The sequence below is a fragment of the Calypte anna genome, chromosome 12, assembly GCF_003957555.1.
Source record: "Calypte anna isolate BGI_N300 chromosome 12, bCalAnn1_v1.p, whole genome shotgun sequence".
In the NCBI taxonomy this organism is placed as follows: domain Eukaryota; kingdom Metazoa; phylum Chordata; class Aves; order Apodiformes; family Trochilidae; genus Calypte; species Calypte anna.
Window position 1 is genome coordinate 2,491,995 of NC_044258.1, and position 26,730 is coordinate 2,518,724.

Here is a 26,730-nt window from a genome sequence, read left to right on the forward strand (position 1 = left end):
CTTGCTGTTAATTTTCTGTTCTCTCTTTTCTACTTCAGGGAGAAAAGATATTTTATCTCATCAAACCAACCTCTGCAAATATTTCTCTTTATGAACGCTGGCAGTCAGCAGCCAACCACAGTGAGATGTTTTTTGCAGACCAAGTGGATAAGTGTTACAAATGCACAGTGAAGCAAGGACAGACACTCTTCATTCCCTCAGGTGAGCTGGCTCTTGCAGAAAAGGTTTCAGAGCTGCTACAACAGCATGTCCAAAATGCTAGAAGGGTGGGATTTGACTGTTTTTCTCACAAAGTATGATGTCTAATTCTCATTAGAAGTATAATTTCTTATGCTTACAAAAACAAAAATTATCAGAACCTTTACTGCATGCATGTTAGCAGGCTTTTAAAAATACAACCAGCAGGCAGACTGTTCTGCTTCCAGTCTTGCATGAACTACCTCTCTCTGTCCAACCATGCCACAGGTGCTTTTTGCCACCTAACAGAGAATTCATGTTGCATTACTTGATGACCTTCATTCTCCCCAAATCCTTTTTGCCACCCGTGATTTCCCTGTGACACCATGGAGCTGTAGGTGTCTGCACAAGTGTGAGTTTGCATTTATGGTTTCCCATGAGGCAGCAGACCTGAGTGTCACTGAATTCTATGGGTTACTGGATAGACTTGGGCTTTCATTGCAGGTTAGAGATGGTGGATTTTGTTTTTCTCAGTTCTTGAAAGGATCTTCATAATAATAGGGAATTGGTCAGCAGGTAGTGCAGTTTTAGGTGAACACAGTTCTACTCCTGCTTCTATCCCTCACCTTCATCTCAGCATGAACAGTTATTTCTTCATTTGCACTGATGTTTCCATCACTCTTGGTTGCTTATTGAAACTGTAATTTGAGACAGGGATTTTCTCTCCCTCTATGTCCCTTTAAATGATGCACTTCCCACTTGGTCCATAATCTGAGCTGAGGCTTTCCAGGTGGTGTGAGTTACAGCACCAGCACTGGTGTTTGGGAGGCAGCATCCAGTAGTGCCATTTTCCTGTGTGTGTGTCTATTCTTGCACAGAGTGTTTGGACAATGGAATTTTACTTTGACTATAAAAAGTGGAAAGTATGTATTTTTGTCATGACCATATGTGGAGCAGATGGTGGAATAAACACTGAACAATTAATAGAGATTCACTCATTTAAGTAGATTTTTATATGGAAAGAAGTGCTTGGAAAACACCTGTTTCTGACACTATAAGAAAGTCAGTGTCAGGAGCTATCAGATTTTTATGGTGATGTGAAAGCAGCTCCCACTATGTAGCTGCTGCTGCTGCTGCTGTTCACAGTAACAAGAAGATGATGTCAGTTTGAGCAGTGTCCCCCCCTCACTCCCAGCCACCCTCTCAGGGTGTCCTGGGACCTTCCTGGGATGGGCAAAACTTTATCATGCAAAACAAACAGGGGGCCAAATGCAGCTTTGTTCAAAGCAGATGTGGTTCTGGTGCTGCCTTGGGATGGAGAACTCTGCTGGTGTGTAGGGAGTTAAGTTGCTAAGTGAAGTATAAACATCACATTGGGAAGAAAGTCTTTGTGATTCCAGTTTTTATCCTTGGGACTCTTTCTCTTTTAGGTTGGATTTATGCAACTCTAACACCTGTGGACTGCCTGGCCTTTGCAGGACATTTTCTACATAGTCTAAGTGTTGAGATGCAGATGAGGTAAACTGTCTTTAAAGTCTAAAATTAGGCAGAGACACAGTGTTTAATAAATTAGCCATCCTCTCTCCTGTTAATTACCCACTAAAGCAGTTAACACTGATGTAGCTGCATTGGGCAGTTTTGGGAAGTGTGTGTCCCCTTTGGCTGTGTTCTCTTCTGCTGAGTTATCCCAAGCTGTTTTTACACCTCTTGCATAGCACATGGGAGGATATGGGAAGTGCTTGGATTGGTGTGGCCAAGTCGTGAAGGAAGAGCTGTTCAAACCTGTAGAGTTTTTATCTTGGAACATGGCATTTGCCTTCTGGATAACCCCCACCTGCTCAGCTGGGCTTCTTCCCCAGTGTAAGACAATACAAGGAGCTGTTCACAGATGATGGAAAATGATGCAGTAGAACATCTGTATCACACAGTTCCTTACCAGTGTTACATTTATGCTTTACTTTTGGTCTGATGCCAGAACATGTGGTAGCAGCACCAAGAAAGGAAGCACTGCAAAAGGAACCTTGGGCATTTATGAGCTGTGCTTGTCACCATGAGATGTGCTTTTAGTGCTTGTGGCTTTGTGTTTCAGGGCCTATGAAGTGGAAAGACGATTGAAAATTGTCAGCCTGACCCAGTTTCCAAACTTTGAAACTGCTTGTTGGTATATGGGAAAGCATCTACTAGAGTCATTCAAAGGTAAAGCTGCATTTCTCTTCCTGCCTTAATTGCTTAGTTTTGGGGGCCTGAAAATAGTGACTCTTATTTTCTGCTGAGGTGTCACACAGAAGATGGACAGATGGCCCAAATCAGTCTTGTTAGTGTTTGAAAACTACTTTGAAGATGCCAGCAAAACCTGCTGCTCTGCTTAAGATCTTGGCATCTCTCTCTGGGAAGGACCTAAACTGTCCCTTTCCCTGTGCCTCAGGGAAGGTTTCATCTTCTTTATAAAATATATTGCAGTTGCTTCAGAGGCAAATAATGTTGTAACATTTGGGGTTTTAGTTTTCCATGTGAAACCTGGATTTGTTCCCTGTTTTACTTAATGAACTTCAAGGCACAGAGTAGCATTTCCTTCTGCAGTCCTTCTGTTGATCCCAGTGGAAGTGTGTGGGCAGGTCACATATACACAGGGCCACAGGAACACAAGAGATGTGGCCAGCAGCAGCATTGAGAATTAGAGCAAAGTCTTGGGTGAAATTCAAAGTCTCCCTTGATTCCTTCAGAGTTGATCCAAACACCCATGAGTGTTTATTCTCTATAGATGTGATGTCACTTTACTCTTTGCCTCTCTTTGTCTTATTACAGAATGTGTCTAGAGATACCCACCAGGTCCTTTTATAATGAGAAAAATGTGTCTAATTATTATGCAAGGTGAGGGGTCCTCCAAGTGTCTCCTGGAAGGGGACCCTTTAGGAGCAACTCAACCAAAAAAGGAATTTTTTCCACTTTAGGCAGGGGGGAGAGTTAAGGCAAGCTTGTGCTCGTGCAGAAAAGGAATAATTTCCCCAATAAAGTCTTTGTTTCTGCATATTGGTACTTGCTTTTTCAGTCAGAATAAAAATAATTGCTGACAGTACCTTTTTATTCCCACAGCCTAGGATGTATGAACATGGAAGCTAGCTTGAGTGTGGGACCAAGAAAGGAACTGGAAGGACTGGCAGTGTAGACATGACTTACAGGAGCACAGTGTAGGAAAGCTGAGTTGGATTTATCACACAGTAAATATATTCCTTATTACCATCAAGTTATAATAAGGGTTCATTTGTGGTCACCAACTTTCAAAGAGTTAACTTTCACAGTTAAACTTTTTGCAAATTAAAGACTTTATGTAAAATAGCTTTAGCTAGCAATGTTTGAATGGCACTGTTTTGTTTTTTGGTTTTTGTTTTGTTTTGTTTTTCTACTTAGGTTTGCATAAAGCTGGACAACAACCTCCTGCTCATTTACTCCAAGGAGCAAAAATTCTCAACGGTGCTTTCAGGTCATGGACTAAAAAACAGGTAGGAGAAGAAACCTGTTTTAATCTTGTGTGTTCCTCAGGTTTGTCAGTCACTGGAACAGAGAGCAAAAGCTAGAACAGTGTCTGCATAGCAAACCAGCTAATTCTGAAATTTGCAAGAGAAGGAGACAAAGAGGAGACCCTGGGAGACTGGGGTAGGAGGAAGGTACCTGGGACTTCATAGTGTCCCATGAGGAGGCAGCAGAAACACAGAGACCACCGGAGTTTTAAAACAGTCAATTATGCACACAGACAAAAGGATACTGAATGAAATGTTCCCTCTGGCTCTGAGCATTTCCATGTGCCAAATTAATTAAGCAGAGGTTGTGTATGAAGTGAGGCCCCAGAGCAGTGCCTGCATTTGGTGGGTACAAGATGCCCAGTTCCTGCAAATCAACCCCTTAATGGAGCCAGGAAATACTGGAGAGAAGGCTTGAAGGGATTTACAGCCTGAATTTTTCTGCTGCAGTCATTTCATGAGTGTTGCTCTTGTGTCTGCTGCTCCTTGGGGTTGTGGGGTTTGGCTGTCACAGAATGTCAGCAGGAGAAATAGCAGCCTGAGGAATTTCAGACATTTTCAGCAGGGATGAGAGCACAGTGCTGCAGGTACAGTTGGGTCAGTCTGGTGCCTGTCCCACCTTTCTTTGTACTCAGGCACTTGGCTGCTCCCTGGTGCAAAAATCAAATGGTTGAGGCTGAATTCAGGGCTGAATTCCCTGGTTTCCTGCAGCAGGGCTGCCTGCTGGGGAGCTTGCCATGCAGATGAGAAGTGGAAAGCCAAAGAACATGGGACTTTGTTGGCATTTAGGTAGAGTTGAGCTTGGAATATTATAACATGACATGTGGATGTAAATGTTAGGCCTGTCAGGCAGCTCCCAAACCCCTCTGCTGACAAAGGATGTGCCTGTTCTGCTCATTGCATGTGAAAATGCAATAATACCTGAAAAAAAAGACTATTGGCTTTGTTGTTCTCTCAGGTAAACTTCTAAAGTAACATCCAGAAGGAGAAAAAAGGTGGTTTGTTTTTTTTTTTCCAAATTTTCTCCTTATTTAGACTACAATGCATTCAGTAGTGATTTAAATACACAGGAAAAATATGGACGTGCTACTTCATGAGGATTTTTTTAATATATAATTTTTGCAAAAAGGCATGCACAGAAACATCAGTCTGGCTTTGTTGTGTTTTAGGCTTTAGCAGAGCATGAAGATGAACTACCAGAAAACTTCAAACCAGCACAACTTATCAAGGACCTTGCCAAAGAAATAAGATTAAGTGAGGTTTGTGCTCTTTTCATAGCATTAACTTTATTGTGGGTCTTTTCACAATCCAGGCCATGAAATGGCTGACTTGAAATACATTAATCTTTTTTCCAGCTTAATCATTAAAAGAACTCCTGTGAGGTTTGGCAGTTTGCTCAGGACTGTTGTCTGTGGCTGACTTGCCACATGTTCTGGGCTCCTCTTTGCTTTCTGCTCATCTTTCCCTGGTCTCTGCCTCTCTTCCATTCTTTCTCCCCCACCTTCTCCTGGCTGGTCTGGCCACACTCCCCTCCTTATTCCCATTCTTATTTGCTCTTTTGTTTTATCTACTCCCTACCCCAAAACATGATAGAACTCAAAGAACACTGTTGCCATTGGTCTTGTCTGGGACATTGTCTGAGCTTGGAGCTGTAATTGTGTCCACTGTCCCATCTGTCCCTTGTCCCATTGTCCCAGCCTTGCTCTTAGGGGGCTTCTAGGCAGTTACACAGCAACTGTGATTATTATAGACACCCCTCAAAAAAACAACCAAAGCCAACCAACCAACCAAAAAAAAAATCCCCCAAAAAACAAGAACAAAAAAGAGGAAGTTGCATGGAGGTGTCAGGCATTAAGTCTGGTATCATATTCCACTCTATGGAGATGTGTGACAGTGCAGAGTGACAAGAGCTTGTTCAGTTCCATTAAGAAAGCCTAGTGTTACATTCCACTCCCTTTCTAACTATATCCAAAGACCTCAACAGTGGAATCTATCTTGTCCTTGTAGCTCCTTTGATGTAGTGTGTAAGTTTTCTGATTGTCAGAATGACAAGTTAAGCAGGAAATAATTTCTTTTTAATTAGTCAGTGTTAATTTTAATTGGGCAGCTGTTTTACTGCTTATTTTTCCTGAGGGCATGAAACATAATTCTGCTGTGTTTATCATTTCTGATTCAACTGGAAGTGGTTTGAGCTCAAGCTGAGGAGCATTTTGAAGAAAAGACCATTCATGTTGTATTTTGGTTTCTGTGGGCAGCCCATTCCACACTCCTACCTGATGACACAATCTGGCTGGAGTTTCTCTGGGCCAAACCTGTGCTTGAGCAACAGGGGGGTGGGAATTACTGGTGAGCAGAGCATTCCTGGGGTGGGTGGTGTGGTCTTTGTGCCCTGGCCAGCCTCAGCCACAAACGTGGTTGCCCGTTTTCTAAAGGAAGGATCTTTGGAGTGTCCAAAGGGAAGGGAGGGTGCAGGAGAATATCTGACTCTGGACAGGTGGGTCTGAATGCCTTCCTATTTTGTGCTAACCTACAGAATGCTTCTAAAGCCAGCAAAACAGACGTGAGTGCCAACACAGCTTCTGAGGAGGTCTGCCCTGTGGAGAAGGAGGAGGCTCCATCACCCATCCAGACAACACCTCCACCCCCACCTGTTGAGAAGCCCCCTAAAAAAAAGACTCCCAAAACTGTGAAAACCCCCAAACAGCTCAAGCCATCCAAACCCCCAAAACCTCCCAAGCCACCCAAACCCCCTAAGCCTCCCAAAACGCCAAAAGTGAAGGGAGAAGGAAAAAAGAAAGGAAAGAAGGCAAAAGAGAGTCCACCACCGGCCATCCCGAATCTCGACCTGCTGGAGGCACACACAAAGGAGGCTTTGACAAAGATCGAGACACCAAAGAAGGGGAAGGTGGGTCATGTTTTAACTTCTCCCTCTTCTCTTGCCATAGGAGGGATAAAATCACTCTCTAGGTCTCATGAATCAAATCTTTTAAGCAACACAGTGTAAAACTTTGTCTCTTCCGGAAGGAGATGAAAGTTTTGTAAATGGTCTTTTACCTGATCAGTTTGATCAGTCTGTTTGCTTGGCTATTGATATGGAGCCTCCAGCAAACTAATGCCTGTTCCCTGCTTACACTGAGGTAAGGTGAAGATTAAAAGGCATTTTTAAATGGTGCTTTGCCCCTTGAAAGATGATATTCTAAACTCAAATGTTATCGGCACTCATCTGTGCGCTTCCATAATCTGATATCAAAGATGAAGGAACTCATTTCTGAAGCATCTGATTTGCATGAGATTTTGCTCTGGAATGGGTGAACAGAGTTAAAACAATAGTTTGCTTCCATTTTTACCCGTGTAGCACAAGTTTTGTATTCATGTCCTATAATTCACCCTGAATTTTGCTGCTGACTTCAGTAAGGGCCAGGATTTGATTGAGGCACTGACTGTAATGTGTTGTACACTGTGTTAAGAAGTATTCAGAAGTCTTTTTAAAAATCCTTCTCAGTTTCCTAGTAGTTTATTTGCCATTTGCTAAACCTGTCCACAGAACACCAGGCAGGGACATCAGCATGTTTTTACAATGATCTTGTATATTGGTATATCAAGGAGAAATGCAGCTAGCCTTCTGCAATCTCTAAAGTAGCAATAGTTGATTAAATCTCATATTTGGGTTCAAAAAGAATAAATCTGAGGAAAACTTTTCAAAAATATATCATGCCATATTCCAGGTAAAAAAAATGTGTTTCTGTAACATGCCAGCACTCCATCCTCATTAAGAGTACCTGCTGACTTTTTCCCCAGGCTGCAAAGAATGTTTTAAGTGTTCCCAATAAGGAAACTGCTAGTAAGCAGAATGAGGTGGAGAAATTTGAAGTACGAGAGCAAAATAAAAGCAAAACAGAAGCCAAATGGAAATATAAGGTAATGTCTCCTGTTAAATTCTGCTGCTGGTTCTGCTGCAAAGTGATAAGTCAAGGGTGGAGAAGTGTTTGTAGGTCTACCCAAGCAGAGAGCATGAGCCACTAATTTTGAGTTGCCAAAGAAAAAAATCTGAGCAGAAAATAATCAAGTAATCATTGATAAAGGAGATGCATGTGGGGTTTTCCAAATGCATGTTTCCAAATGAATTGTCCAGCCTCATCCTTAGTAAAGCCATTGGGAACACTGTTAGCAGAGAGATTTTTCAGTGCTGATCTCTCTTTGACACAGTCTTACTCTGACACAGTCGTTCAAGTCTGGAGGACTTCCAGAGAAATCAGTAACTAACGATGGCATAAAAGTAGAGTCAATGAAATCTGAGTTATGACACATGAATTAAAAGCTTGCCTTCCTGGAGGGCTAATGCAGGGTGAGTAATATTCATTCAGAATAATACATTTTTTTTCTCCAGGTCCCATTTAAAACAAGGTGACACTAGGCTTTCTCACACAACCAGCTGTCTGAATTTTGCCTGCATTGTGAACTTCCAATGACAAAGGTGCAAACACATTCCACAAAACCAAACAAAGGGACATTCTTTTTTCACGTGGGGAAACTACTAAGAATCATGGTTCATTCACATTAGAGACATCTAAATTTTTTTGTGTTCAAAAGAAGTCACGGCTAACGTGGTGAGATCAACATGTACCAATTAATTCTGCAAGCAGTGCATCTTAGGAAAGAAACATTTTTCTCTGCATGTAGATCCATGGATTCTCTGAGGCTGCCGAGGAATCTAAAGTATCAAGACTTACTCATTTTATTGTTTTGTTTTGGGTCTTCTGCCTTTCAGAACAGCAAACCTGATTCACTTCTAAAAATGGAAGAGGAGCACAAGTCAGAAAAGGCACCTTTGTCAGGAAATAAGGACAACAAATTTACATTCTCTTTCTCTAACAAGAAGTTGCTTGGGTAAGTATGAAGTATGGTGATATACACCAATTTTAAAAAGGCAGATTAAAAGATCTTGTCATGTCTTTATTTTTAAAGAAGAAGGTGAAAATCTGCCTTTCTTGGCAACTTACACGAAAAGTTCTTCACTCTAGGACTTGATTTATCCAGAACCCCCCATGCCTGGCCATAGCAGCAATGCCCTCTCCTTGAGGCTGCTGGTTTGCTTCAGAGAAGTGTTTTCAGTATTCAGGCAGCATCTCATGTTTTGGCATTTCAGGTTTTTACCTGAGCTGTATTAGGTAGCTTTTGTGCAGATCCTACTCAGGGTACATTTAAAAGAAACTTTTAATGAACTCCTGATACCAAAGCCTCTGCATTATGCATGTCATGATATTCTCTGAGACAGCTTTCAGTCATACAGTTCTTATTTGAAGCCAGCTAAGGCTACTCTAGTCAGTATCATACTTGGAGATACAAATTTTAGGTACAGAAATGTGTTTGCATATTATTGTTGTTGGTGTTATCATGTTTATTATTATTATTTTGTTGTTGTTGTTGTTTTGTTCTTGTTCTTGTTCTTGTTGCTGTGGCACCTCTGAAGTTGCTCAAGATGACTGAGGTTTCTGCATAGGATGCTCATTGTCTTTCTCTCTGTCAAGTCACAAAATGTTTTTCAGTCAGAGCATTGTCTCTCATTTATTTTTTTTCTTTCTCCAGTTCAAAGGGAGTCAAAACTCAGCTGAATACAAGTGTGTTTGGGTCACTGCAGAATTTTAAAGAAGATAAAGCAAAACCTGTGCGAGATGAATATGAGTATGTGTCAGATGATGGTGAACTAAAAATTGATGAGTTTCCAATCAGAAGGAAGAAAAACACTACAAAAAGAGAACTGCCCTGTAAGAATGTTTCCAGTTTTGTCTGTATCTGCATAAAAAAGTCTTACGTGTTGATTGTCCAAAACCAGTCTTTAAAATTTATCTGATTTATAATAAAGAAAACCTCAGCTTAACTGTCAGTCAGGTACAAGGGGATTTGAAATGGTTTAGAAGTTTTGGCTTAGGAGTTGTATTTTTTGAAAGGAAAAGAATTATGACTACATTTTTTAATTTTTTTTTAAATTTTATTCAGTTTTATCAGATAAAAAAGACACTCTGCAGCACACTCCTGTTAAGAAGCCAAAGGTGGAGCCAGTATCGTACAAGGTAAGTGATGATGGAGCCCCCCCAGGCAGGCACCCATGGGGTAGGGGACAGCAAAGCCTCTTCATGGGCTCTTGTCACCTCCTCTCCTTCCTTGTGCTGCCCAGCACAGGCAGCATTCAGGCACTAAGCAGACTTTGGAGCTGTGGCCACTCGTGTGTGATCAGAGCTTATGGGCTGTGTTACAGGAATAATCCTTACAGGGGAATGAGAAGGGTCAGATGGAGTTTTCTGCCATTCCTGGCCTGAAGTTACAGAGCTGACAGGCACAAGGGACTGTCCCAAATTCTGTCTCTGCCCCCGTTTACACGTGCTTTGAACACTGGTCATTTAATTTCCATGTTTGTGTTTGAGAGGGGAAACTCAGAGTGATATTAATCACTGGGTTTGTACAGCCCTGAGCAGAGAAGGCTCAGAGGAGACCTTATTCTGATGTTCCAGTACTTAAAGGGGGCTACAGAGCAGATGGAGACTCCCTGTATACAAGGAGTCCCATGGACAAGAGGAGGAACAATGGGCACAAGGTGCTCCTGGGGAGATTCCAATTGGACACAAGAGGAAAATTTCTTCCCCATGAGGACAGTCAGACACTGGAATGGATTCCCCCACTTTGGAAAGGTTTAAGTCTCACCTCAACAGACAGCTGGGACATCTCATATAAACAATAATATCAGAAGGGTTTGACCAGAGGATCCTTGAGGTCCCTTCCAACCTGACATTCTGTAATTCTGTGATTCTAATACAAACAATCTCTTGGAGTCTGACATCTCACATTGCTGGAAGCCCTGGGTACCCACTGGGTAGCAATTAAGGTTTTGTTTGCTGGCACTTAGCATAGTATGCATGTGCCTCACCTTCAGGAAGCTGAACAGCACTGGAATAAGTTTGCTTTTAGTATGTGAGCATTGGAAGTCAATGCTAGGAATTAAATGACATTAAAATGAAAAGTTTTGCCCAAGTGGTAGTAAAAGTTCATGTGATAAAAAATCTGAAAAAAATCAGAAAAAGCAAAATAGCTTGTTAAGACAGAACTGTAGGTGACCGAAATGTTTGGCCCCAAGAACCTAGGAATCCTTTTTCATCCTGGTTTGGGTCAGGGATATTCAAGAGCAAGTGCAGACCTCCTTGCCTCAGTCAACTGCTAATGTCTGGAGAACTGGGCAGCAGGAACAGGGAAAACCATGTTGGTATCTCCATGTGCAGGAGCTTAAGGAGGGAGGGAGCTCCTGGAGAGAGCGGTGATTGGCAGCCCAGGCACTGAGGGCTGGAGCTTCAGAGGCCTGAAAGCAGGGCAGGAATGGAAAAAAAGGTGTCTCTGAGATACAGAGCACAGAGATACCAGCCCCAGAGAGATCTCCCTCTTGTGTCACACCAGGGGTGGCAGGAGTGGGTCTGTCCCTGGGTCTGAACTGGCCATGTCCATAGTCCTGAAGATACAGACCTGTGCCTGATGCACACCTGGGCTGGCAGAGGGGTGGCCAAACCTTCACTGATTTGGGTACATGGGTGATGGGCACAAGAGTGGGAGCAGGGGCTGAAAAAGAAGCAGCACCTGGGAACACCTCTGGTGCAGTGGTTTTATCCCACATGCAGGGTCAGAGCTCAAAGCTGGTTCTCCAGGACTGGAAGGGGAAAGAAAAGCCCACCATACCTAAAGGCTGCAACTGTGCCTACTGTGTGCCTGGTTTGGGGTTTTTTTCCTTCCCTTTAATGAAAGCAGATTATTAATGCTAGCCCTGTGTCTTTGGAGGAGTAGCAGGCTGCAAGAATCATTGTGTTGCTCTTACTGAGTAACTTAGTGAGGTTTTGGGGCATTGGTTTTGAGCCATTTCCTTGTTTTTGCAGAGTGATGACTCGTCAGATGAAGATTTGCTTCACATTGACACAGAGGCAAAGCCAGGACGCAATTCCAAAGTAAAGAAAGAGAGTGGAAGTTCAGCAGGAATTCTTGATCTTTTGCAGGCGAGCAAGGAAGTTGGAGGTTTAGAATATAACACCAACAGGTATGCACCAATGGGGTTTTTTTCCTCTTACCCATAAACAAAAATTGCATTGAGAGAATGAATCTTGCAACTCAGTAATTGCTTTTTCTCCAGTAAGCAAATTCTTCTTTTATCCCGTGATCTGCAAGGAGAGGTGAAAAAGTGTGTGGGAAAGCTTTTTGGTGGTACAATCAAAACAAATACAGGTATTTAACATCTGTAAGAATCCATCCATTTTAGCAATAATACTATAATACATAAATCATTCAAAAGGAAGAGATTGCTCAGTGAATGCAGCTTGAGAACATGAATAATTTTTTATATTGATATATTAATATATTATTAATAATGTAATAAAGTAATCTAAATGACCAGCATTCCTTCCATAAAGCATTGGAAGCTGTCATGCAGTTCCCTGAATATTAAATGTCTCTAAGGAGAAAACAGGAGACTGTCCCCTGTTCCCCACACCCGTCATTCTTCTCCCTACCAAAACAGGTTGGCTAAAAACCCAACTCTTTCATGGGTACTTCTTTACCCAAAATGAAGGTGCTTCCCAGGGCTTGGTAGTGTTTCATTTGAGACCACTGTGGGCTGACACTGAAGCTGACACTGGATCTGCTGGAATATGGTCAGGAAGGTTCAGCACTAGGTATTTTAGTACTCCAGACAAAAAGCAGTGAAAAGAAATGCAAATTTGGAAAATATGACTCCTGGACTCAAATGCTGCAGTTCAGAGCAAGGGTTGTGTTTGGGTCTGTCTCAAAACAAGTCTTTGAGCTCATCACTTCCACTCTTTACAGGCCACATCTGATCATAAACTACTGACAGAGGAATTAGGTAGCAGAAGACTGGATATCATTTTGGAAGAAGCTTGTGGGACTCTTCAGATGTGGAAGTGTCCTGCTTAACTCACAGCTTACGCAGAGACCCCCAGAAAGAGGTTTTGGCAGTGCCAGCTGAGGTTATGTGCAGAAGGGCACAGCAGACAGGAGCTGCCCCATGTTTCCTGGCAGTCTGCTGACTGAGCAGATCTCTGCTTCTGCAACCTTAACTGAGTGATTGGTTCCTTGGCTATAGAAAACCAGAGGTATTCACCTAGGTGCTCTCTACTGCTCCACAGTCATCCTTGGTACCTTGGAAGCTGTGGGTAAATTGCTGGCAGAAGTTTCTATCCTCTAAATAAGCCTGTGGAGCAAACAAAGGAATTGTCCTCTGAAAGCTGAGTGGCAGGCTAGGTGGTGATATTGGAAATGATGGGAAATGTGTGGTAAGCTCTTCTTGTTTGGCATTTTAATAAGCCTGTTCCATCTCCACTCTGCCTTCATTTGAAAACCTCCACCAGGCAGGCAGGCAGGACATGGTGGTGCTGTGAAGCAGCATTTATCCTGCTGGGATTCAGGTTCAGGATTCAGGATTCAGAACTTGAATGGAAGCAAGAGATGTGCTGCACCATTTTATACACACAAAGCAGCCCAACCTGTCTGCTTTGAGTAGGAAAGCCAAGTAGATACCATATCCAGTGGTGGTTGGGCTACCCCAGCAATACCTTTTTCCTCCCTGTTTTCTCTAGATCTGCCTTGGTTATACAGAGCCACAGAACCTGTGGAGGAAGCAGAAGTAGCTCTAGGAGTGGTCTGAGAGTTGAGAACAAGCTGAAAAAAGAGAGACTGGTGCTGGGCTTCATACCCATGCTGGGTTTTGGGTGTGTGTGACCCAGCAGAGGTGCAGCTTGCAGATTTGAAAGGACCTGTTAAAGTGGACTGGAAGATCCCTCAGAGAGGAAGATATTAGGTAAAGCTGGGAAAGATTGGAAGTTAAAAGGCACAACTGAGAATTCCAAGATTTGCTCTCTAGTTAAAGGGAACAAGTTATCAAGGGAAGGTAAACCATAGAAGAAAATTTTATCAGTGTGCTTGAAAAAAAAAAAAAAAGAGAGAGAAGATGGAATTTTTAAAGGTTGCACTGTGGTGACAGAGCTACAGAAGAATGTAGAGGAGAGATTATTGCTGAACCACAAAACATCTCCTGGTTCAGCCTCCTCAGTTTATCATCAGTTGTCTTCCTCAGCTTAGAGGGGTGCAGGAGATGGAAGTTGTCACAGAGTCTGGCTTCATGCAAGGCACAGCAGTGGTGGAGCACAACAGAGGCTTGTCTTTCTCTATCAACATTTAGGGTTTATTCCTTGTTGTAGCCCAGTGACAACTGGGTTGAATAGAAGTGTGCACCCAGAGTCTGCTGTGGGAGTTTTCTGCTCATTCTTCAAGGGGGTGAAAAGCACCAATGGTTTTAAAATCATGGAATGGTCAGAACATCCCCTTCCAAGACTTATCTTGGCAAGGGTGCCATTTCTAGGGAAGAGATCACATCTCACTTTAGTCCTGTTTTTTCCTTTATTATTGCCTTCTCTCTAGCAAGGAGTGGTTGATCAAAACAGCCAAGCACCTTCTGGTACTGCAGAGAGGTACCAGTGATGTGCAGCTCCCAGGGAACAGAGTATTTTCTACTGTCTGAGCTGCAGTCACTCAGTGGTTCTAGATTTTCCTGATCTCTTGAGATTTGGCCCAGAGTTGCATCTGCCCTTCAAAAGAAATAGTTGCATTGGCACTTGCTGTCTAGCTGGCTGTTCCTGTGAATTCCTTTTCCATTCTGCATTATGGTGGTTGTGTTGAATTTAGACTTACATTTTGGTGGGTAATTAAACATGTTGGCAGGTACTTAGGTGTATCTAACTTATCTAACTCTAGGAATAAAGTTGCCGGTGTGGTATGACTCCTATGCTTGAAGTTTGGTATAAAATAAGAAAATTTATCAACCACTTTAAGAATTAAAAGAAATCTGCCTTGGCCCTGATCACACTAGTGACCATTCTGTGTGTAACAAGTTCACTGCTTGCTTATGATGTGCAGGGAAGCAGAAAAAAAACAGTTTAAAGAAATGGTCCTCAAAGAGTCTTCCTTGTTTGGGAGGTGTCTTTTGCTGTGTAGAATGGGTTAAAGCTGCCACTCAGTAATGGAGCAGGACTCAAGCCTTTAGTTTTCCCCCCATCAGCCAGAACTCTGTACCCAGGCAGAACTCTGTACCCAGCCTATTTGTAGATTTGTGGTTCCAGAAATCAAAGCCACCAACGCAGTCACATAACCAAACTCTGCAGGAATTGCTGCACTGTGTGTGGCAGTTTAGTGGAATGTGTCATCTCAATTTTGGTTCTTGTATAAACAATTAGGCTTTGGCAGTGTGTGTTGCAGCTTGATTGAAAAAAGCTCCTGATAAATGAAATTGCTGTGTTTCATTTCATAATTACACCGGGCTTTTTAAACGGCCATAACGTGCTTCCTTTTCAAAAAGTGGAAGAAACATGATATGCAAACATACTCTGTCCCAGCATTATGCCCATGTGGGACTCGTGTCTGACTCTCAGGAACAATTTTCATCTTTCTCTTCTCATGAGGCAAATAAAAGGCAGGCATGTGTATGTATTGATACCTCCCTATAGATGTAAATGTCTGTATGCTCTGGATACTCCAGGAGCTGTCGTGCAGGTGGGGCAGTGCAGAGCATCCTTTGCTCAGGCAGTGCTCTGTGCAGAAACTCTGGGAGCAGGAGAGGACTTTTTTTTTTATAATGGCCTTATCTGAATTATGTGAAACTTTATTCCATATAATGTTGGACTGTCATCTGCAGTTCACTTGGAATTGTTTGAGATCTGTGATTTTATTACAGCTGCCAGGGAGGGGACAGTGTGCTGAGGAACAGGGAAGGGCAGCACATCTCAGAGGAAGCTGCAGGCTGGAGACATTGCTCTGAGGAGCACAGATGGGTTTGCACCCTACACAGTGCTCTCTGCAGCCATTTCTTGGGCTGGGTTTAAGTTTCAGGGACTCAGTGTCTCAGCACAGCTTGCTGTGGCCAGCACAGGATAGAAGAAGAAGAATCAGCTGGGTTGGAACGGACCTCTGAGATCATCAAGTCCAACCCTTGATTCACTCCTCCTGTGGTCAGCCCTGGTGGAGATTTTATTTGGTATGAGTTTTAACATCAAGTTTTTCCTTCGGTTAGGGTGCTTCTTTCTGTTACTAATGTGCAAACCTCCTGCCTGCTTCAGCTCTAGGGAACAGCAGCACACAGGCTGGTGCTGGTGCTGGTGCTGGTGCTGATGCTGGTGCTGGTGCTGATGCTGCCCATGGCTCATTGGGCTGGCAAGCTTGGTATGGGCTGGGGTCCACCTTGGGCTCTGGATGGGAGCCAGGTCTGGGAGAGCTCAAAGTTGTCCCCCACAGACCAGCCCTGTGGATACTGAGGTGGCCACTTTGGGCATGTCCTGTTGGCCAGGTTGCCCAGGGAGGTTGAGGATATCCCTGGAGATATCAAAGGTGAGGCTTGAGGAGGCTCTGAGCACCCTGATCTGGGTGAGGGTGTCCCTGCTGACTGCAGGGCTTGGACTGGGTGACCTTGGGAGGTCCCTTTGAACCCAAATTATTCTCTGATTCCATGATTCTGTCTGAGTGGTCTGATTCTGTCTCTCTTGTGATGCACCAAGGTTTAGCAGGGGGTGCTGGGTGGTGCAGGGGCAGCTGGTGCTGCAGTGTGGATCTCCCTCAGTCCCTGCACAGCTGGAAATCCTCAGGTGCTTGCTGGGCAGCAAACAGGAATTGCAGTAAACTGATCCCCCAGTTGTGTGTCCTGGGCTTTACAAGAATACAATGAAAAAATAAAATTAAAATAATACAAATTAAAAAAAAATCGTGCAAAATGTTGAAGTGGAGGCCACAAACTGCTACTAATCAGCTTTTTAAAGTGACTTTTCCTCTGTGCATCCATAACATCATTTGTTAGCTTGAGGGAAGGGAAGCAAGGCTGCTGGGACTTGCAGGGCAGCAGCAGGGATGTGCTGTGCTGTGCTGTGCTGTCACCAGGTGCCACCTCTCTGGGTGTTGGAAGCTGCTTTGCTTCTGCTCCCTCACTGGTTTTAAGTGGCTTTTAAGTCATAGTTGTGACTCATAGATAGCTTGCTTTCGTAAATGTCTTTTTTTATTATTAATTGCTGAAGCTACAGAAAGAGGATATGGCCTTCTAGAGCTTAAAAATTGCTTCCTGATTATTCTTGAAATTTTTTTGGCTTAGAAATCTAAAATACTTCTCATGGAAGTACACGCAAGCACATGCCCTAATGAGAAACACTTTGCCCCATGTACAGCTCTGCCTCTGAGACATTTCACCCACACATTCAGGTTGTGGTTTGACTGAGAACCACTGGTTTTGATCATATTCCACAATTTATTTATTGAAGCTTGTGTTGCTTAAGGCAGTTCCTCTCTGATTTACCCGTTTAGTGGTCAGTGCTTGATGGTCTGTTTGCAGTGTTTTGAGAGTCCAGTGTTTGTGAAAACAGTCAGGGAAAAAAGAATTGAGAGAAAATATGTTAATTTCTTATAGATGGTGCAAAATATGCCTTTGACAGGGAAAAAGCTAAGGCATCTGGAATGATAATGAAGGGATTAAAACATCTCTTTCCTGAATAAGTTTTTCTGTGTTCTTCTGTTTGTTGAGTTGCCAGCTGCTAACACTAGTCTTAACTAATTTTCAGGGTTATTTGTAAATGCAATTAGTGTCCAGAAATTCTCATTCGGTCTTGTATGTTACTTTATTCGGAGTTCTGTAATAGTTTAAAGAGGATTAAATTAAGATCAAGTAAGAGAAAGTGATGTGGTACTGCTAATTTACTTGGGAAATGGCTGTGTGTTAGTGGCTTCTACTGCATAACTGTAAAAAAAAAAAAAAATCATTACCACAGCAAGTTTTTTTGTATTTCAGTATTTGCCCGAACTTCAAAGTTTTGGAAATATTTAGTGATGTGTTCTGCCTGCCACAGAATTAATGTCTGGCATTCTCTGAAGAGATAATAATTCTTCTGTGTTCTGTGTTGTGAGGAGTGTGGTTTCCCACCTTGCTAAATCAGTATTTACCCATTGTTTGACTTCAACTTATTCTGTAGGAATGTATTTCTTTCTGTAGCACTGCCTGTGGAAAATAAATGCCAAAACCCCATGTTCAATAAAAGCAAGGTTTCCACCCACTGTGTAGTCCACCCATCCTGTCCCTAGCTCTCCAGCATCTCCCCTAATCAGCTCATCCCAGACCCAGGTCAGAAACCCCTCCTAGTGTACTGCAGAAACCTGAATTTCTTCTGCCCCACCAGGTTGCTCTTCCAGCAGATCTGGGGTGGTGGCAGCTCCCAGTGAGAACGGGGCCCTTGGGATCATCACCATTCCAGTCATTCCAGTTCTCCCTCTCCTTGCTTGGCAGTAGGGAGCAGAAGCCCACCATCAAACTCCTCTGAGCTCCCCCACAGCTCAACCACATTCCTGAGAATGCTGTTGGGCTTGGAAAAGTCAGCTGGCCCCCTCCTTGCCCAGCAGTGAGAGCCCCCCAGGAGCTGCCCTCCTTGTGCCAGCCACGTGCTGCACATCTTCCTGGGGCACCAACCTCACCTGCTGGCTGTGAAAGCAGTGTCAGCATAAAAATAACTGCTGGCCCTGGTGGCATGGAAGGAATGACCAGGAAATCACTTGTAGCATCACTGAGCAGGGCAGGGAGTCAGCTGTTGGTGGGGGTTTGTTTTTTTCTGGAGTCTCTAACAGCTCTTGTCATTCCCATCCCCTCCCCACAGCCAGCCACCCGCCTCTCCCAGCACGCAGGAAGCCATCCAGGGCATGCTGTCCATGGCAAACCTCCAGGCTTCAGAGTCCTGCCTCCAGACATCCTGGGGTACCAACCAGGCCAAGAACAACTCCATCTCCGCACAGAACTCTAAAAAAACGGGTGGTGGCAGCAACAAAAATGCTGGCAAGAGGTTACTGAAGAAAAGCACAAAGAACAGCATTGACATCGAAGATTACGATGAGGATCAGGACCACTTGGATGCCTGTTTTAAAGATTCAGATTACGGTCAGTACCAAGGGAGCTGTCTGAGGGAGTGTGTGCCTGGGGGTGCCTGGACATATCTGCATGCTTGCAAATATCCCTGGGTTTCTCATGATCTGCTTGCTCACTTTCTGTCACAGTGGTATCAGTTGGGTACTTTGCTAAGGAGGAATGCAAATAGTGAGAGGTTGGCAAAATTAATCAGGCACTGTACAATAATTAGGCTGACTTCAGACAGTAGTGGTATGGTCATCCAGGGAGACTGGAGGCATGTCAGGATCATGGAAGCCCCCTGAAACTGCAGCAGTCAGCCAAGAGACAGAGAACTGCCCCAGAAATGTATGTCAGGCACTGGTACTTATGACAGAACTGTCCTTCTCTGCACAACAGTAGTAAAACATCTAGCTAAGGTGAGTGAGAAGCTGCATTTGTACTTGGAAATTTGTATTTGTACTTGGAAAAGAGATCCAGTGGCATTTTGAGTGTGGGCAGTGAATGCAAGCACCAGCAGCAGGAAAGGGCACAAAGCCTGTTTGCACCCATTGTATCAGTTCTGCCTTAATAATCTTCAGGAGCATTTTCAAGGACAAGAAGTGAGGAAATGAAGAAAAGCAGTCATGTGAAGACTGACAGGGACCAGAAGCTCTGAAGTTCCAAAGAGGGCAAGAAGTTTTTAGAGGTTTATGCTGTGTAATGGGGGAGTCCATGTGTGTCTCCCTATCAGCATCACTGTGAGAAATCACCTGTTATGATTAGAAAAGGGGAGCATTATTAAGAGAGGCCAAATGGAGTTGCTATGTGATGTTGCAGAAGTTGGGTGCCCAGCCCTTGAGAGGGCACTGCAAGCACTGGGATGCAGTGGTAGTGCTGGAAGTGGCAGTTCCATGAAGCTGTTGCAAAGGGCTGGGATTTAAGGACAGATGCCACACATGAGCAAGGCTGTGGTTTAATGAGGGATGGATTTGCTTGTTTTGTGTCTGTGTGCCAGAGTGCTGTGAGCAGGCTTGGTTTGCAGAGGCTCTGTTTTCCACATCTGAGCAGCAGACTTCCAGTGTCAATGCCACAGTAATGCCAGAATCACCAGTGATGTAACCAAGAGCAACTGGCAAGGAAATCAGACGTGGAAAAATAAATAAATACAAAAACTACATAGTAAAGGCTGGAATAAAATTTAGACAGATCAGTTGGTGTTTATCCCAGAGGCCTCTGAAGGGTCCTTTGGTAGAATGGTTCCTGTTCATCTTTTGGATGCTTCTTAGTCCAGGAAAGCAGTATTTGAGGTTCGTGTAAACAGCACTACCTCATTTCTCTCTGCCTGTCACAGGGGACAGGAAGGTGTGATGCTGAGTGAAGCTGAGCTGTCTTCAGGTCCACTGTAGTCCTAGATAAGGAAACCTGGTTTTGTCTCTTCTGTGCTGCTGCTCCACAAACAGTAGACTTGATTTTTCTAGTCTGAGAAGTTTCACTGTGTATCTTAAATGTAGCAGCAAGAGGAATTCCCCAGAGTGTTGCAGCAGTGAGGAATCAATCAGTGGTACCCAGGAGGGACCTTGGTGTTCCCACTGTCATGCCTGTTGTCACCACACCTGTGTAGAGCAAGTAACCTCTCTGCAGGGTAGAACTGTTTCCTACACTGAAACTCTTGCCTTTGTTTTCTACTGTAGTTTACCCTTCTCTTGAATCAGATGAGGATAATCCAGTATTCAAATCCCGATCAAAGAAAAGGAAAAGTTCAGATGATGCCCCTTACAGTCCAACAGGTAAGTCCATATGGTTTGTGCTGCCAGGCTCAGGCTAAGTTGTGCAGGTCCCTAAAAAACTGCCATTTTTCAAGGAGTGTGGAAATTGTAAGACTACAACTAGTGATTTCTTTATCATGTGAAGGATTAATCCTTTTTAGTGGAGTGGAACTCATGCTGAGCAGTGTTAGCCTTCCTCTCTCAATCAGTTGGCAGGAAAAAGGCACCCCTGGGTGGCTGTCTTACTTTTCTTCACACTCTTGGTGACAAAACAATTGGTGGCAACCTTAGCAGTCATATAACAGTGAAAGCCCAGACAGCTGAGTAGCCATGACTTTTAGGACATTGGCTGTGCAAAGAGAAATGAGAGAGGCTGGGAATGGTCTCCAGGTTCAGCCAAAGCTGGTGGTCTGGATTTGTTGCAGCACCAGAAGCAGTGACAAACCAGGGGGTCCTTTAGACTTACTAACAGGGGAGTCTCCATGGCTTGCTGTGTGTGTGAGGAGCAGCTCATGTACCATGAGCTTGCAGCCCTGCATGTCCACCCATGCTGGTGGGGGGGTGAACTCTGTCCATTTGGAGATGATGTTCAGCTCTATGGTGGGGGCAGAAATCTTCCATGGCTTTGGCTTTGGGTGGCTGCGACTGCCAGTGAAGTTGCTCAGCTGTGTCACATCTTTATTGGTACCTTCACCCCAAGCCACTGTGACTGGAGGCTGTTGGCACCTCCTGTCTTCACACACACCCTGGGGAAGGACCGGCAGAGGCTGTGACACCCCTGGCACCCCCTGCTCCGTGGGGCAGAGCCTCACTGCCTGCTGCATGGTGATGCACACCCTGCACATCATCTCACCTGCACATCATCATCTCACCTGCACATCATCATCTCACCTGCATCTGCTTCCCTTCTAGCCCGGGTTGGCCCCTCCGTGCCCCGGCAGGACAGACCCGTGCGGGAGGGCACGCGAGTTGCGTCCATCGAAACCGGACTCGCCGCCGCTGCCGCCAAGCTGTCCCAGCAGGTGAGGTGGCTTCAGAAGCAGCAGCTCTCAGGAAATGAGAGCCCCCAGCAGCAGTCATGCCCAAAATGCAGTGCCAGTCCTGCTCGATGTTTATCCATGCCAGTGACATGAGTCTCAGCAGTCTCAGGGGCCAGACAGGGTTGAAGGAACAGCAGTGCTGCTGGTCATCTGCAGGCAAAGTATTGGAAGTGCAGAGGAGTGTGAGTGAGTGAGTGAGTGAGTGAGCCATAGTTCCCAGGCCAGGACAGGAGGAAGCTGCCCAGAAAGAGTATGCATGAAGCAAACATCAATGTGCGTGAGTCTGACTGGTGTGATTGCCTTGTCTGTGAAAATTTGCTGCTGGGAAGCATAAGGATTTAGTTCCAAAGATGTGGTGAATCGTGGGTATCTGTGTGTCTGTTCAGCAAAGGAATTGAGGCACTTTGCGTGATGGTAAGTGTCTGGAAAGGTCAGATAGGTGCTAAGTGCCTAACTCACATAGGCTTCACAAATGTGACACCATCAGGCATGAAGGTGACAAGGTCTTCTGGATCAAGGTTGGTGATACACCTTGGCAAGTTGCTGGAGATGCAGGTTTTGGTGGCATTGGGTTTCTGCGGTGCATACTGTTGAGTAGAAGAGCTCTAAGAAGGACAGCTGAGTCTCATCAAGAAGTGGACTGAAGGCAGGTGAGAGAAATAGTATGGTGACAGTTCCCATGGTATTTATGTATAAGAGCAGTTACAGGTCGAGAGATAATGTGTGTGTCCTAGCATGAAGCAGTCTGTCGATCAGTGGGATTTTTAATATCCTCCCTGCTATTATGAAAACGTATGAAGATACCTGAAGATAGGAGGTGCCAGTTTTTGTGGAACATGGCCAGGTTTGTTGGTGCAGAGCCCTGCTGGTCTCCCAGGGCAGGGTCCTGGCTGGCTCCCGCTTGCTGCAGTGTATGCAGAGTTAACAAACAAGAAGGCCCTGCCCAAAGCACATACATACAGGCAAGAAAGGCAAGAGTGTGCATGCAGCAGAGCAAGCTGTGAGTGAGATGGGATCAGAACAACCCTCAGCAGTTTGTACGTGGCAAACTTCGTGGGTTTTCTTTGTATCAGGACCCTAAGCATCGCTGCTGGCCCTTGCCAAGGCCTTCTGGTGATTAACCCAAGCTTCATATTTGTCATTTTAAAGGAGGAACAGAAAGGCAAGAAGAAAAAAAATACCAAAAAGAAGCTGTCTACCAGCAACGTGAACAAAGCGGCTCAGGAAGGCAGCTCTCCAGAGCCAAAGCTGGAGTCCCACGCCAGCAGCCTGACGGATCACGAGTACACCGCGGGGGCCAGTGCCTTCGGGGCCGCCCAGCCGGGCAAGGGAGCGCAGCCCATGGCACCCGGGGTTTTCCTCACACAGAGGAGACCCTCATCATCCTCGCAGAACAATGCCTCTGCCAAAGGTACCAGGAAATGCCTGGGGTTATGGTGCAGGAGTGGGGAAGGGCGAATCGGTCGTGTCACTCGAGGTTTTTGCAGGGCCCCTCGCGTGTTGTCTCTGTCCTGGATTTGTGAAGCGCTTCGTCAGCTCAGATCTGGTTGCAGACAGGGCCTGGGCTGCTCTGCCCCAAATCTGTGTTGTGCTGCTGGGCTGTTGGGTGCAGAGGGAGAGGCATCCCATGATGGGAAGGTCACCCAAGGGTCCTGAGGAACACCTGCAGTGGTCACATCCCAGTCCAGCCGGTCTGGGGAAGCCTTGTCCAGGGGAAGATGCATCCATGAAGGCTGTGGTGCCCAGGGCTAGGTCAGGCAGAGCTGAGGCTGGGAGGTGGTTTTACCCAGCCCTGTGAATCCACAAACCTGCCTTGAGAGCTGCCACGGGGAGCCAGAGGAATGTCACACCTTGAGAGTGACACAGCTACACAACCAAAGCTGAGAGAGAGGAAGAGGCTGCTGCTTGTCTCCTGTAGGGAAAGTGTCATAAAGCTGAGGCTGTACTGAAGTTCTAGGCTAGGACCTCCTGTCTGTGCTTGAACTCTGCTCAGAAAGCATGGCAGAGGCTGTGTGGGAAAGACGTTGGGTAGTGTGAAGATGTAATGTGTGATCACACTGGGAGAGGCCCTGATGTGAAAAGTGAAGCAATGTGGCAGATGTTTCCTGCATTCCTGTGTTTGAGCTGAGCAAAGCAGAGGTAGTGCAGTCAAAGATGAGAGCAGTTTGAGTGGGCCATACAGGAGGATGTACATAGCCTGTGGTAGATGCCAGGGTCCTGCCAGGAGCTGTCTGTAGAGGAACGAACATGGAACTGTGTCTCTGTGGTGAAATGGTGGTGTTAGTGAAGCAGGTCCACAGCAGTGGGAGATGTGACGGGAAGAGGAGTGCTGAATGAATCTGAACCCCAGTCTGGGGGGGGCAGCTGGGTGGCCTGGTCAGGGAATCACAAAGGGAGGCTGCCCAGGCATGTGGATCCCATCTTGCCTGTGGAATAGCTCAGTCCTCAAAGGAGGGAAGGAGCCATGAGTCAAGAAGAGTGGCTGACTTCCCAAGTCCTGGCCCAAACCCAGTTCAATTTGCTCTTCCTGTTGCAGGGTCTCTAAGGGGACAGCTGGGGACACCAAGGGTACTTCAGGGTGTCTGTGCATGGGGCACAGGAGAGTCCTGAGCATTGGGACTACAAGGTTGGGTGTCACTGGGAATGAAGGAACTGTGGAAGGAGATGGTGGGATGAAGCAGAATTAGGGAGCTCTAGGACCTCCTCGGGAAAGTGCTCACAGTCTTAAAGAGGTGGAAAGAGGAGAAGTGAGGGAACTTCCCATGTAAAGTATCACTCACACTTTGATGGTCTTGAAGGGTGGGGCACAATGCAGATGGGAAGAGTGGAGAGGAGCTGAGTCTCTGCAGGTATCCCACAGGAGTGCACTAAAGGCAGTGTGGTGGGAAGAGAAAGGCTGTGTGGTTGTGTTGTACCTCACCGGTGTGGGGACAGGGAGGGTTGGCTGCTCTGGGTGTGTTGTGGTGTGAATCCATAGGACAGAAATGTGTGTGTGTGTGTGTGTGTGTGTGTGTGTGCAACTTTTCAGTGTCCTTCTGGAGGGGCTGGGTGCAAGTGGTGGCAGTCGAGTTAGGGAAAAAGGGCAAGGAGAAAGAAATGTGGAGCTGCCTGGGGACATTTGTCCCTCTGCAGGGGGCAAGCAACCGGGTGCCCAGGGGACAGTGTGTGGGATGCAAGCTGTGTCACAGGGTGCCTCAGAGAGTGACACAGGGGTGCTCGAGGTCCCTGGCACTGGAACAGCCTGGGCTGTGGGTGTCTGTGGGGAGCGGGACAGTGTCTGGGTTCAGGCTGTCATGGCAGGTTGGGTGCCCGGGCAGGGTGAGGGCACAGAGCAGGGGCGGGTCCGGCACTGTGGGAGCCCCAGCAGAGGGAGGGCTGAGAGGAGTCCCCCTGGCGGGATGTGCTGCGGGGGCTGCGGGCACGCAGCTGTCCCAGAGCCGTAACGCAGAGACCCAGCTCCTCCCGAGCCCTCCCTGGTGCCTGCGGGGCAGCCCCCCCGCCTCAGGGCCGGCCATAGCCTCGGAGTGGCCGGGCAGGGCAGGGCCGGGTAGGGCGGGCTGCGGGGGGAGGTTGGAGGCGGGCGGTGCGGACCCAGCGGGTGGGTCCGGTGGGGTAGGGTGGGGTGGGAGCGGTGCCTAAACCCGCTGCTCCGCTCTCCTTCCAGGGAAGCGCACGAAGAAGGGGATGGCCACGGCCAAGCAGCGGCTCGGCAAGATCCTGAAGATCCACCGGAACGGGAAGCTGCTGCTCTAGCGGCGGGGCCGGCGGGACACCAACCCGGGCCGCCGCCTCTTGGCTCCAGGCCATCGCTACAATAATAATCCCTTTAACTTTCAGCGGTCGGAGTGTACAGAATCCTGCTATAAATATTTTTTAATATAGATGTCCTTTCTCAGAGTGCTGAGAGTGACTAGCCGCAAAAAGTTAATACTAATCCCGGCAGGGGAGGAGCGCGATAGTCCCCCCGACCCGACCCGACCCCGGCCCCGGCCCGGCCCGGCCCTCGGGCGGAGGCGCCGGCGCAGCAGCATCAGCAGCGGGGCCGGGCCGGGGCTCTGCCCGCCGGGCCAGCAGGCGGACAGGGGCGGTGCGGAGCGGGGCCGGTGCGGGGTCCGTGGGGCGGGGGCCTTTGGTGCGGTGTCGGGCGGGCCCGGAGGCGCTGGGCCGGCGGGTGTTGGGCGCCTTTGCCGGGCAGCCCCCGTCGCCCCGTGCAGCCGCGTTTCCCCGGGCGCCCTTTTCCTAGAATGTAGCTTGTACATAGCTTTTGGAATAACCACCTCCGGTTTTTTTTATAAGGGGAAAAGTCCCTCCGGGCGCCGCCCACCGGTACCAGCTCTTTGCGAAACTTCTTGTGCGAGGGAGGGAGACGAGTTATTTTACTAGCACCTTGTGGAGTGTTTCCGTGTTTTGTGACGATGTAATTTATTAATGTTTGTAGCTTTTTATATTTGTACATTTCTTATGGGCTTTGTTTATATACACACATTACCGGGGCGCGGCGCCCGCGGGGAACCAGAGCCACCCGCGGCCGTGGGCGAAGGCTGAAAGGGCCACGCCGGCCTGGGCGTCGCGCCGGCTTTTTTTATTATGATTATGATTATGATTATTAGTATTATTATTTTTTTGCGACATGTACATTTCTAACAAAGTTTATCGTGGCTATCTATCTATGATGGTGTTTTATTTACTGATTCATATCAAATGCTCTTGTATCGAGTTCACGAAATCTTAAGTAAAACCTAGAGCAAAAGTTTAAAAAAAAAAAAAAAAGGTTAAAAAAAGAAAAAAAAAAAAAGAAAGCAAAGTAAACTATTTCAGGTTTTGTACAGAACTGCCTGAGCCTGGCCTTTTTGTGGGGTCGGCAAAGGGGCAGCACTTGGGCTGGATGGGGGAGTGGAGGCAGCTGGAGCCCCAGGGGTCCCTCAGGGCAGGGACCCTCAGCAGTGAGGAGGGCAGAGAGCAGGGTGCTGAGGCAGTGCCTCATCTACAGCCCCAATCCCCCTGGTACCTTGGCCTGCAGTAGCACCTCAAGGAGCCCTAGATAATTTGGCATGACCTTTAGCATCCTGGTGAGACAACTCTTGGGTGACCCAGAGGTGTCTGCCTGCTGCCCAGCACAGTGCTCCTTATCCACCTCTCCTGGGGAGAAAGGGACACACTCCTGTCCCTCTGCTTCTCAGTCTTGGAAGTCCCCAGGTGCTGTGGGTTTTCCTGTTCTTTTCACTCACTGAAATCACAGGATCACAGAATGACCTGGGTTGGAAAGGACCTTTGAGATCATC

The 26,730-nt window shown here is 46.3% G+C and overlaps 1 protein-coding gene across 1 annotated transcript in view; it reads left to right on the plus strand.

Annotated features, from left to right (window-relative positions):
• PHF2 (PHD finger protein 2) overlaps positions 1 to 25,442 on the plus strand; it is an 82,917-nt gene extending 57,475 nt beyond the window's left edge. Inside the window, exons 7-22 of the mRNA XM_030458602.1 lie at positions 39 to 201; positions 1,608 to 1,695; positions 2,267 to 2,373; positions 3,586 to 3,677; positions 4,865 to 4,954; positions 6,229 to 6,600; positions 7,494 to 7,613; positions 8,464 to 8,582; positions 9,282 to 9,460; positions 9,693 to 9,766; positions 11,609 to 11,766; positions 18,416 to 18,693; positions 20,334 to 20,429; positions 21,321 to 21,430; positions 22,598 to 22,859; positions 25,113 to 25,442. Coding sequence (XP_030314462.1) covers positions 39 to 201; positions 1,608 to 1,695; positions 2,267 to 2,373; positions 3,586 to 3,677; positions 4,865 to 4,954; positions 6,229 to 6,600; positions 7,494 to 7,613; positions 8,464 to 8,582; positions 9,282 to 9,460; positions 9,693 to 9,766; positions 11,609 to 11,766; positions 18,416 to 18,693; positions 20,334 to 20,429; positions 21,321 to 21,430; positions 22,598 to 22,859; positions 25,113 to 25,201 — 2,397 coding nt within the window. The 3' untranslated portion in view covers positions 25,202 to 25,442. The remainder of the gene's footprint in view (positions 1 to 38; positions 202 to 1,607; positions 1,696 to 2,266; positions 2,374 to 3,585; positions 3,678 to 4,864; positions 4,955 to 6,228; positions 6,601 to 7,493; positions 7,614 to 8,463; positions 8,583 to 9,281; positions 9,461 to 9,692; positions 9,767 to 11,608; positions 11,767 to 18,415; positions 18,694 to 20,333; positions 20,430 to 21,320; positions 21,431 to 22,597; positions 22,860 to 25,112) is intronic.
• Positions 25,443 to 26,730: the final 1,288 nt, after the last annotated feature.